The sequence below is a fragment of the Cetorhinus maximus genome, chromosome 11, assembly GCF_964194155.1.
Source record: "Cetorhinus maximus chromosome 11, sCetMax3.hap1.1, whole genome shotgun sequence".
NCBI lineage: Eukaryota > Metazoa > Chordata > Chondrichthyes > Lamniformes > Cetorhinidae > Cetorhinus > Cetorhinus maximus.
Window position 1 is genome coordinate 104,321,460 of NC_135889.1, and position 12,362 is coordinate 104,333,821.

The window sequence follows — 12,362 nt, forward strand, 5'->3', positions numbered from 1 at the left end:
TGTGAGGAAAAACCATTTTACACAATGAGTAGTAAAGATTTGGAGTGCACTGACAAGTGATGTCAACAGTAGTCTTCAAAAGGGAATTGGATAATTACTTGAAAGAAAAGAATTGCAGGGATATGGGGAAAGAGTGAGACTAACTATTCTTGAAAGAGCTGGCGTAGACTGGATAGGGTGAATGGCCTCTTTCTGTGTTTTGCTACTCCATGATTATATGAAATATTATTCATTTTTTTTGTTTTTAAAGAATTCAATTGCTCATGGAGGTCTTGTGGCGGCAGTGGGTAGCATCCCTGCCCCTGAGCCAGGAGCCCTGGGTTCAAGTCCCACTCCAGGACTTGATGGCCAAGGAAGGCGCGTGTGTAATGTGGCAAAACCAGGTTGGGTTTCAACTTGTAAATCCTTCCAACATATGGCAGGATGTAAGAGGGGGGAGAGGTTCCTGGTCAGCCATGCTATGGAAAGAAAATTGGAGCCTCTACCATCACTATTCCTAGCTCTGGACTACAAGGTGCATGTAAAAGTACATGTTGCCACAGCACTCCTCGGGGTGCTGGTTGGTTCAGTTGGCTGGATGGCTGGTGTGGATCAGACTGGTGCCAACAGCACAGGTCCAATTTCCCTGTTCTGGCTGGGGTGGATTTGGGACCTGCCTCCTTGCCCTACCTCAGCTGGAGATCATAGTGCTGTGGGGTCGGAACTGCCTTCAGGCAGAGACCTGAAGGAGAAAATGACACATGGAGCTAATTGTTATTTTAAACGTTAGTGTCACCTGATTTTCCTTTAACTTGCAGATTTTCACCTGAACTTTTTGTTTTTTGCAGAATACCTTAGTAGTTGTTCAGAAAGAATTCAACCAACTCCAGGAGCTCAGTAACCACCAGAAGAAGAGGGCAGCTGAGATACTGAATATCTTACTGAAGGATCTGGGAGAAATCGGGGGAATCATTGGCAACAGTGAAGTAAAAATGGTAGGTTCCTGGAGAATATTCTTGAAAGCTTGACCTGGGCATGAATTGGTTGATGCAGTGCAACAAAGTAATAGGGCAGAGTTTCTGCTCTGTTGCACTGTTTCCTTTGGTACAATTCCCCCCAAATTGGACCACAGGATTTTAAGCTCAATCTGAGTTTCTGGGTGATCTTTTGCGCTAGTTTAGAAAACATCGATCTAGAAGTTGGCCCCGCCCAGACTGCTGGCCACACCTCCAGATCAAATTAATTACCACTGGGGGTCATCACCAATTGAACTCATTTGCAGTCTTTAGGCAAGGCTGTAAAAATTAAGCTGGATCTTCTGGGTACAATTGCAATAATAAATATGTTTGAAAAGCTTTTGAATACTTTTTTTTTAGTTCACTAAGAAACTGACTACTGTACGCCAAAATAATTAGCAAATGGCTCATTACATAACCTAAAAGTCAATTTTGAGTCCTCTAAAATCAGACTGTGTGTTCAAACATGGTGGATTGGCACGGTGATTAAAAGTGCATATTTTTCGTGACAATCCCATTTTCAGCTCTGTTATTTAAAACAGCATCAAGCTGCCACTCTTAAATGTATCAGGGAATGATTTTCAAAGCAAAATATTCTTATTCAGGTAACTGCCCATTGAAAAGAAAGAAAATAAAGACTTGAATAGCACTTTACGCAGCCCCCTGACCTTTCAAAGCGCTTTAGGCCCTGTGAAGTACTTTTGAAGTGTAGTCACCATTGTAATGTGGGAAATGTGGCAGCCAATTTGAACACAGCAAACTCCCACAGACAGCAGTGTGCTAATCAAGAACAAAAATACCTGGAAAAACTCAGCAGGTCTGACAGCATCTGCTATTTGAAACCTTCATGAAAGAAATGCAGCTTCTTGCTCCCTCTACTGGATGCATGTAGACAAGCCTCGTGTTTGCGGTTCCCATGGCATTTTTCTCCCGGATACGCTCAGTAAATTTTCCACATACACAGAAACCAATTTCTTTTTTTAAAGAAAGGATGTAATTGACCCTATTTAGCATGGATCCCTTTGCCCAGCCCTATGGAATCTCTCTTCGTTGCTGGAGAACTGAAACTACTTCCTCTCCCAGTCTTCTGCCACAGAAGCATTCTGCTAAATCCCACACATTCGTTACACTGAGATTCGACTGTGAATTCTTTTTTTTACAACCCTTCCCTTCGTGATGAACTTAAAGGTGTGCTTCCTGCTGCCTTTGAAGATAATTTTTTTTTTTGAAGGACATGACCCCCCCTGACACAATCTGAGGTGAGGACAAAGCATCTGTCATGATCTTTTCTCAGACTGCTTCAGGTATTTAATCTTTAAACGATAACTTTGGTGTAAAGATTAATCAGCAATCCTTTTACTTCAACTGTCCGCATTTATACCTGGTTCCATAATGAAAGCTGACAGAGTGATAGATTATTAGTAACAGCTTGGGCTGTTACTGTACAATTTCCAAGACCTTTTTTCATACTTGAGATGAGGCGCTTCATTTAAATATTGCTTCGTTTCAGAGCAGTTTTCTGGACTGAGTAAAAACACTGTAAAAATGACTTGTTTAAAAAGAAAAATGGTGCATAATTTTTGGAAGATAGGAATGCACAAAGATCCAGGCTAAGTCTTCATCAAAACTACTTTCACACAACCTATCTCTGGAAGTTCAAAAAGTAAATGCACTTTTAAAAAATTCTATTTCCTCTGCTCTCCTGTGTGAAAATGGCAGCTTGTGCCAGGGTAACATTCTACAGTCTTCAGTAGCACAACTGAACATGTCAACTTGTCATTTGCGATGTTGGTCAGTGTGTGTGGCCAGGCAAATCCGTCGTCATTGCATCCAAACCTGACCCTATTCTAGATAGGTGAGCAAACACTGGACAAGTATCCTTGTTCACTGTGCCTTTTCATCCCTCCTTTCCTCTTCTCTTACTCCTCCCCCTGCCCTGTTTCTCTCTTCTCCTCTTCCCTCTTTTCTCCTATCTTTTTTCTTTTCTCTTCCCTGCCCTCTCCTCTTTTCTTACCCCCTCCCCTCGCTTTCCACAAGCCCTAGTCTATGGATATAATGGCCGTTGTACCACTCTGTTGCCTTGGTTGAGACGTGCAAACTCAGCAGAGGCCAAAGATCGCACCCAAGACCTTCTGGTCTGTGGGCTCAGTACAATGTCAGATAGTGCATTTCCCCACTGAACCACAATGAAACTTATATTACGTTCCAGTTGTGATATTTTCTATTGCAAAATGATCCGCATGCTGGATAACTAAGGTAAAAAAGTGGAATTATTTCCCCATCCCATTGATTTCAGATTCGAGAGAGCAGGAAGATTCCAACCATTGTCGTATTTTTTGGTGTTCACAATCTTACCACGATCTCTCTCTTCCAGATGGCAGAAATGAATGGAGTGCTGGAAGAAGAGTTCACGGTTGCTCGTCTATACATTAGCAAAATGAAGTCCGAGGTCAAGACTCTGGTGAAACGTGCCAAACAGCTGGAGAGCACTCAGCTGGACTGCAATAAAAAAATGAATGAGAATGAGCGGGAATTAGCAGCTTGTCAGCTCTTAGTGTCTCAGGTATGAGAAATGGAAGCTTGAGGTGCACTTTGGATTGTTTCTAGGTCTACTGGTGGTTCAAGCATAGAAATTGGGGTAAAATAGGCTGCTTGATTTGATGATTCATGAAGACAGATGGAGGCCAAGCAGCCCTTAAATTGTAGGCTGCATTTTAATTCTTCGTGCGTACATTTTAAACACTTTGAGCATTATGTTCAACATTAGCAAGAAGTGTACAACGGGTGAGATCAGATCACCCACCCGATTTCAATGGTAAGGAAGATCAAATAGGGTATACAAGAGGAACCTGATCCAATATTGTCTTTATCGGATGAGGTTAAATGTTCCAACAATTCTCCCTGAGGTAAGGCTGCATGGGAAATGACCATCACTTTCAATGACCTGGATACTTTATGAGAAAGTTTGTAACCCATTCTGTATGGCTTAGAATTCTTTCTATTTCAATGTTTTAATTGATTTTGATAGCTGATATTGTCTTTGGTAGGTGCCATGAGTAATATGTTGTATAACTAATTGTGCAAAATATGCCTGTCTCCTTTCTACGAACCTGATAGGTAAAAAAGATATCGAATCAAAGTCAACAACTTGTTATAAATAAGAGGAATAGTGTTTGTGTGTGTGTGTGTGTGCGCACGCGCGTGAGGTATATGTGATAGATACAAGTGATTTTCCAAAAAGCACCGCTTAGTAATGGCAAATTTCCTGCTTACTGTAGACTATCTGTTGTAAGCAGTTCAACAACTGTGTTTTACTGAACACTGGCACTTCCATTGAAAGAAAGAAAAAAGTAGCATTTATAAAGTGCTTTTCACAACCACCGGAAGTGGTTTACAAACAATGAGGTACTTCTGAAGTGTAGTCGGTGTGACTGAACTCAGGTTTTCAAACAGCAGGTAGTCCACAAGACATCAAGATCGTTATTTTTTTTCAACAGATTTTCACTTGTTTGTGTACAACCTGTAGCTGCTTTTCCCTGAATAATGTTTTGAAGAATTCAATATAATTGGGCCCCGCTTTTAAATCTGGCCTTAAATGCTTCTTTACAATGAGATTAAGAAAGTTTATGTTTTTTTTTAACTGTTCTCGCCAGCTGCAACCAGGTATTGTGTGTGTTACGCTGACATGCCTCTTGACAATTCTTCTAGGAGGATTGTTAAAATGTATATGAGAATGGGTGGGGGATGACTTCTTCTTTACTCTCTCATAAACATCTGTTGGTTCCTGCCAGCTGTCAGCCCAGAGCAAATCACTTGGGTTCAGGATCTAGCAGAGTAAAGTATGGGACCTGTAATCTACCAGGCTGTGGTGCAATATGTTGAAACACTGAGGAGTAGCCGCTAAGTTAGTCATTTGACATTCCTGCCTCTCTACCTTGCCGGGCACTTCACATGCCGCCCCATTGAGTATGTGTGAACAGATTGATGTTTTTTTAACATTTCACACAATAATGCTTGCTTAACTCCCACCAATGTTCACAGTTTGTAAAATATTTAAAATCTATTCCTGTATTGTTAAGACGGAACTTCAATCTTGGAGCCAGGCTTCAGCAAATGGTGACTGCAAAATTAGGCCTCATTAATGCAAATGTTAGTGTGCTCAAAGTAATGATGTTTATGTGTGTGCATGTTTTTTTTGTCTCCACTAGTCATGCATCATAATGAACAAATGCCTGTCATGTAATGCAAGATTAATGGAGCCTTTTGCATTGAAATTTTAATTAGAATTGCAGTTATCTTTTCAAGCTAAATGTGGTGGATACAACTTAAATATTCATGATTTTTTTTCACATCCAATTCCTGTACTGAATACTCTTATGAAGGGTTCAACTGGCAGTTGCTATTTCAGTGATCAATGATGCCCTTGCTCCACTCTTTCTCCTCCCCTCATTCTTTCCCCTACCGAGCCACTCTTCCCCCCACCCTCACTTTTTGCCTCTCCTCTACTCTTTCCCCTAACCCAACCACTCTTCCAAGAATCCCCTCCCCATCACTCTATCCCTTCCCTCACCACTCTGTCCCCCTCCCCACCAAACTCTTTTCCTCTCCCCTTCCACTCTTTCCTTCTCCCCTGCCACTTTCCCCCTATCCCACCGTATTTCCCTCTTCCTCCACCACTCATTCCAATTTCCCCCTACCCACAGTGAGAACGTGTCCGGTGGCAGCCCTGATATGTAATAACTTGTGAAAGGACTTGGCAGATGTTCACCAGATTCCATGCAGGAACGACATAAACAGAAGATAAGTGGGCACCATTTTGAAATTCAGGCTTTGTTTGATCATCACTAAAATGTTGATGACATTCAAGTACAAACAACATTACTAATTCTGGGGATTTGCAATACTGTGCCTCAAGTATTTTTATGCCTATAATTTAATGTTTTAGGTTTTTGGAAATCTGTTAATGTGCCTTTTCAAATAATTCATGACCGTGCAAGTGATTTTTTCTCCCCCCCCTCCCACCCCGACCCCAGCATTCCAAGTTGCCCCTCATGCACCCCTGCCCTCCCACCCCTCCGCTGCACCCCACCTGTAGGCTAATGCCTGACCATAATGCTTAGGGTCTTCCCTTAGTGATGTAGCTCAAATTAAGGGAACAGTGATGTGGGTGGTCACTCTGTCCCATTAGCAGTTTGGCACTCCAGTGCACCATATATTGTCTGTTTGAAAAGATGACTGCCATTGTACCATTAGGAGTAAATTAGTTAGGCAATAAAGGTGGCTTCCCATTAATATAAAGAGAGAAGTCATGATTGTGCAGTTTACAGGAATGTAATTGTACACATACTAATCTGCAATCTATTGAGTGAATGGCGAATGATAAAATTTCAGCAGTTCTGTCATTGTGCTGTAGGTACAAGAAATTAGCTTTTGTACATCGTCGACGTGCCTTACAATTATTTGTAAAGCTGTAACATGTGAGTGAGCATTTTGCTATCTGCAATGTAGGTAGGAAGAGAACTGTCTCTATTGCACAAAAAAGATAAAGCTCTGACAGGAAGCTTTGTCCGAGATCCAGCTTTAATGTGTTAGCTTATATTTAGCTTCAGACTATTACTAAATGGCTCCAAGCGCACTGGTGGTTTGTGTAATGCACGCCTTTACATCCACTTTTTGTGCTGTTAATCTTTTGAAAGCATGAAGCCAAGATAAAATCGCTGACGGATTACATGCAGAATGTGGAGCAGAAGAAAAGGCAGCTGGAGGAATCTCACGATGCGCTTGATGAAGAAATAGCTAAACTCCGTGCCCAAGGTATGTTCTGAAGTAATCCAGATGCCTTTATCCACTGGACCAGTGATTTAGAATGCTGCACATTTTGTTTTGACTGAGTACCTCACAGCACAGTGTGTACATCCATCCATACTAAAATTATTGGATTCTTTCAAACATACTGACTTTACTGAAAGGGTCTGGAGGTTTACAGTTTTTTTCCAGAAAAAGAAACGTCCTTACTTTTGCACAAGCAGGGGAAAGAAACAAGCAATTATTTAACTTTGTGGACAAAGCAATTATTATGGAAGCACAAGGGTAGTTGTCTTTAACTGGCCTGTATAGTTATTTGTTAAGATCCAGTTGACTCTGTTGGTTACTTTGATATACATCTACATCCTTCATGTTCCTCATGAAGTGAACTCCTTTGGGTTGACCTGTTGTGCCAGGAACTGTACATTGACATTGTGTCAACTTTACAAATGCTTTGTATTCAAGTATTCAGCAAAACAAACCAGCACTTGCTCTGTTATCATTTTTAACCATATCAAACCTCATAAACTCAGGTGGAAAATGATGAAAGCTTGCATTTGTTTCAACTCCGAATTGAAAAATGTTTAGCGTGCAGTGCTAATGTGCGTGTGTGGCTAATTCTCCGTTGAAATTGCTTATTAGAAAAGATGCATGAAGTGACCTTCCAGGACAAAGAAAAGGAGCATCAGACCATGCTCCAAGATGCCAATGAAATGAAGGTAATAACAAGGATGAGATGTATTTAATGTACATGCTTTGTGACTCATCTATTCTGAAACCTGGTTCCTAGGTAGAAAAAAAACACCTGATCTCTGTATGGGTTTCTCTGCAGCTTCTCTCCAGTGCACAGAGCTGTTAATGACTAGAATATTAATTGATAGAAGAACCTGATGCTTGGCCAACATGATTCATTTTCAACTGCTACCTTGTAACCTAGCAGGCAACATTTTTATATCCTGTCTTACATTTCCCCCTAAGCCAACTTTCCAAACCTGACACCCCTTCCCCTCCCTAGAGAAAAAAAATAGTTATTTGCTTTCAGTACATTCCCTATTACCAGACAGACCTTGGAAGAACTCTACTGTTTGCCAATATGTGCTGGTTCACATACTACAGGGAAATTATGTGTTTAATTCTAACTCCCGGGCGGGAATGCAGCAGGAGAGTAGTGAGCTTGCCCGGGTTTGGTAGCAGGCAGGCTCAGCTGATTTTGGTGGCCAGGACTTACCCAGGACCCAGGCTGCTTCCAAACATAACCCAAAATGGACGGGAGGTTGGTGGGAAGCTGCTGCCCGGCCATTAAAATCAGGTAGGGGGAGACAGATGCCAGGGATTTAGGGAAACAATTCCAGGGAGGTGATTCTGATGTCGGGAAGCCTGTTAGGAGGTTGTAGAGGGAGGTGGCAAAGTGGAGAGGGAAGGCCAGGGCAGGGAAGGCTTGAAGCATCTTATGAAGACCACTCCAAAAGAAATGAAAAACTTACCCGGCCGGGCCTCTCTTGGCCCTGGGCCCTGGGCCCTGTTCCCAGCAAGCCTGACCTTGCAGGGAAGCCTTTCTCTGTCCCATGCTCAGGTTAAAGTAACCGATTGGAGCCTGATGATGTAATTGGAGCCCAATCTGCGTATTAAAATAGACAGATGAGTGATAATGTAATTTCTCACTTAAATATCCCACAAATTGAGGGTTACGATGAAATGATTTCCTGGTATGTTGATTTTAGATTTTGATGAAATCTAACTTACCTGCCCTGCTATGTGTTACCTCCACTTGGTACTTTCACTACTTCTCTCAAACGTTCTATTTTAAATTTTAATAAGGTCTCCGCTTTTGGCTTGCAATATTTACACTAAAATGATAAATGAACCACGGAGCACAAAACACGTTAGAACAACTTTAATTGTTTTAACGGGGTTTAGCTACTGTAAAACATATGGGATTCTTGGTCTTGTGAAAAAGGAACTTATCCATGTAAATAATTCAGGAAAAGAGGATTTTATAAATAAAACATTTTCACGCTACCTTAACATGTATGTGCCACTAAGCACATCTTTATATTATGTTTGCTAACAAAAAGATTTGGCAAATACTTTCCTGAAGACTGAGCCTCTAAAATGAGGATAGGGAAGCTTCTGTTGAGGACTGAACATACTTGACAAAAGGGTGATGATTAGAAACTTCATTATAACTATCTTGTCTCCGTATACTAAGCTTCAAAACTGGAGACATCACTGTCGGGTCTGTGATGCAAAATCTCCGCATGGCAGATGCTTGTAGAGTCAAGAAGTGGATAGTGGAACTTTTAAGTAATTTGGCCAAACCAACAGCATCTAAGAGATCATTATATATAAAGGTGGAGAAATGAGTCCTGGCATAGAAAGGCAGCAGGAATTCAATATCTTCTAACTCATTTGGTCTCTTCACCTAGAAAACTCTGGAGGAGCAAATGGAGAATCATAGGGAAGCCCATCAGAAACAACTGGCTCGTCTGAGGGATGAAATTGATGAAAAACAAAAAATCATTGATGAACTAAGGGAGTAAGTAATTTGACAGAACCTCAGAATGTGACATGCCAATGAAGGAGTGCAAAGTATTAAAATACACATACAGTAAAGAACTCTATCAAATCGTTTAGCCTTTTCTGCTCTAGTGAGAACAGCACCAGCTCCTCCAATCTATCCTCACACATGTACAAGCTAACTTCTTTATTCTGTTCATGAAAATGACTGGTGTTGAATTGAAATAATTTAACGAAGTAAATAAGAAGGTTACTGAACCTGAGGGAAATTAGTAATGAGAAAAGGCCATTTACTCCATTATAGCTCATTCCTCTGTGGCTCCAACTTTTCCATATTTTCCAACATCAAATTATATTTTGAACAATACCAATGTTATTGCATCTGCTACTTTGCTTGGTAGATTATTAGAAATATTTATCATACAGTAAAGTTCTTCACATGCCTGTTTTACATTTACTATTCATTTGGGGTTATGGCAGCATAGTGGTTATGTTAAAAGACTAGTCATCCAGAGGCCTGAACTGATGATTTGGAGACATGAGTTCACAACCCACCATGTCAGTTGGGGAATTTAAATTCAATTATTTAAATAAATCCAAATGGTGACTATGACCATTTAATCACCTCATCTCCAGGATATCACTGCTGGAGTTCCTCAGGGTAGTGTCCTCAGCCCAACCAGCTTCAGCTGCTTCATCAATGACCTTCCTCGCATCATAAGGTCAGAAGTGGGATGTTTTCTGATGATTGCACAATGTTCAGCACCATTCGTGATGACTCAGATGTTGAAGCAGCCCATGTCCAATTGCAGCAAGGCCTGGACAATATCCAGATTTGGGCTGATAAGTGGCAAGTAACATTCGAGCCACACAAGTGCCAGGCAATGACCATCTCCAACAAAAGAGAATCTAACCATTGCTCTTGACACTCAATGGCATTACCATCACTGAATCCCCCACTATCAACATCCTGTGGGTCACCATTGAACAGAAATTGAACAGGACTAGCCATAGAAATACTGTGGCTACAAGAGCCGGTCAGAGGCTAGGAATCCTGCAGCGAGTAACTCACTTCCTGACTCAAAGCCTGTCCACCATCTACAAGTCAGGAGTGTGATGGACTGCTCTCTACTTGCCTGGATGAGTGCAGCTCCAACAACCCTCAAGAAGCTTGACACCATCCAGGACGAAGCAGCCCACTTGTTGGGCACCCCATCCACAAACATTCACTTCCTCCATCACCGACACACAGCGTCAGCAGTGTGTACCATCTACAAGATGCACTGCAGGAACTCACCAAGGCTCCTTAGACAGCACCTTCCAAATCAACAACCACTACTGTCTAGAAACACAAGGGCAGCAGACACATGGGAACACCAGCACCTGGAACTTCCTCTCCAAGCCACCCACCATCCTGACTTTGAAGTATAATTCCGTTCCCTAACAGCACTGTGGGTGTACCTACATCACATGGACTGCAACAGTTCAAGAAGGCAGCTCACCACCACTCCCTCAAAGGCAACTAGGGATGAGCAATGAATGCTGGTCTTGCCAGCGACACTGAACGAACGAAAAACATAATTTTCCCACTTTCCATTTATTGTTGTGCTCTTGGCTTATTTTGAAGGACTAATTCTGGAAACATAGACATTTACTGCACAAAAGGAAGACTAAATTAATCTCACTGCTCTACTGCCTTCCTTAGCTCTGTAAATTGCTCTCCTGTAAATGGTTATCTACTCTTATTTCAAAAATGCAATGGTCTCTGGATCAGCTATTCCCTGTCTCTTCTTCACTCTCTTCGTAAGTACCCCTTATATCGGTTAGCTTGGCTGATTGTTAATGCTCTCCCTTCCTGAATCCAAAAGTTGGAGGTTTTACTCTCAGTTCAGGGTTTCGAGCACAGAATCGAGCCTGACCCTTCAGTGCATTACTGCTCATGTGTTGCTCAGTTGAGGCCTTGTCTACCTGCTCCAGTCGATGTAAAGGATCCGATGGCACTATTCAAAGAAGATCAGAGAGGTTTCGCTGGTGTCCAGCCCAGCACTTATCCCAAACTAACATAATTAGATAGGTCATCGGTTTTTTATATCCTTAGATGTTTGTGGAACCTTGTTAAAGTGCATAATGGCAGCCCCATTTGCTTACAGACTAACAGTTATTTCAAAAGGAATTCATAGGCTATTAATTGGGACACCTTGAGGATATCAAAGGCCCTAAAATGCAAGTTCTTCCTTTCATAGTGACTGTTTTAAATTGTTTACTGGAGGAAATAATCTTTCCCTATTTAACCTTTCAAATTGCTGCTTAATATTAAATGTGTTGATGACATTTCCTCTTGCCCTTCCCTGTTCCCATGGGAATAATCCCAGTCATTAAAGTCACTGTTTATAACAATAGTTTTTCATCCCTGGTATTATTTTACTTAATCGATGCTGTATATTCTGTATAGTTTAAACATTCTTTTTGCAATGGAGTACCTAAAATTGTGCACACTATAAACATGGCCTATACGTTACCTTTGACAAATTTATCACCATGTCTTGTCTTCATATTTATATGGCATTATCTGTCTGTATTTTATGGGATAATGTATTTTACCCCTAGGCCTCTGTTTCACCACACCCTTTCCATTCAGTATATAATCTCATTCCTTGACTTCCCTCCAGAATGCATCACCTCACCTCTCTATGCTTAATACCTTGCACACTTTGATGATGTTACTCCCTTTATTAGCTTTCCCCGCACCCCTCTTCGCTAATCTTTAAAACTTTAACTTTCTGTGATCTATTCGCCTGGATCGACTTTTTATTCTTGGAATCAGATTTGTTGTTCTTCTCTGTACCCTTGCCAAAGCAAGTGTACCTTTTTTTGTGGCACAGGATACTAAGCACTCTTTTCTCAGTGTGTTGTCACATTGGCCCAGATCTCCCGGTCAAGTTGGAGACTTGGTCAAGTTGGGCATACGACCCAAGGTGCAGATCAGGACCCCGCAGAAGACCTGACGTGATGACCTCCATGGGGATTGCCTGGGAATTTTCAACT

The 12,362-nt window shown here is 41.5% G+C and overlaps 1 protein-coding gene across 1 annotated transcript in view; it reads left to right on the forward strand.

Moving 5' to 3' along the window:
• kif5c (kinesin family member 5C) overlaps positions 1 to 12,362 on the forward strand; it is a 192,549-nt gene that overhangs the window by 136,153 nt on the left and 44,034 nt on the right. Inside the window, exons 15-19 of the mRNA XM_078552528.1 lie at positions 828 to 974; positions 3,370 to 3,558; positions 6,692 to 6,809; positions 7,443 to 7,519; positions 9,227 to 9,336. Of these exons, the coding sequence (XP_078408654.1) occupies positions 828 to 974; positions 3,370 to 3,558; positions 6,692 to 6,809; positions 7,443 to 7,519; positions 9,227 to 9,336 (641 nt within the window). The remainder of the gene's footprint in view (positions 1 to 827; positions 975 to 3,369; positions 3,559 to 6,691; positions 6,810 to 7,442; positions 7,520 to 9,226; positions 9,337 to 12,362) is intronic.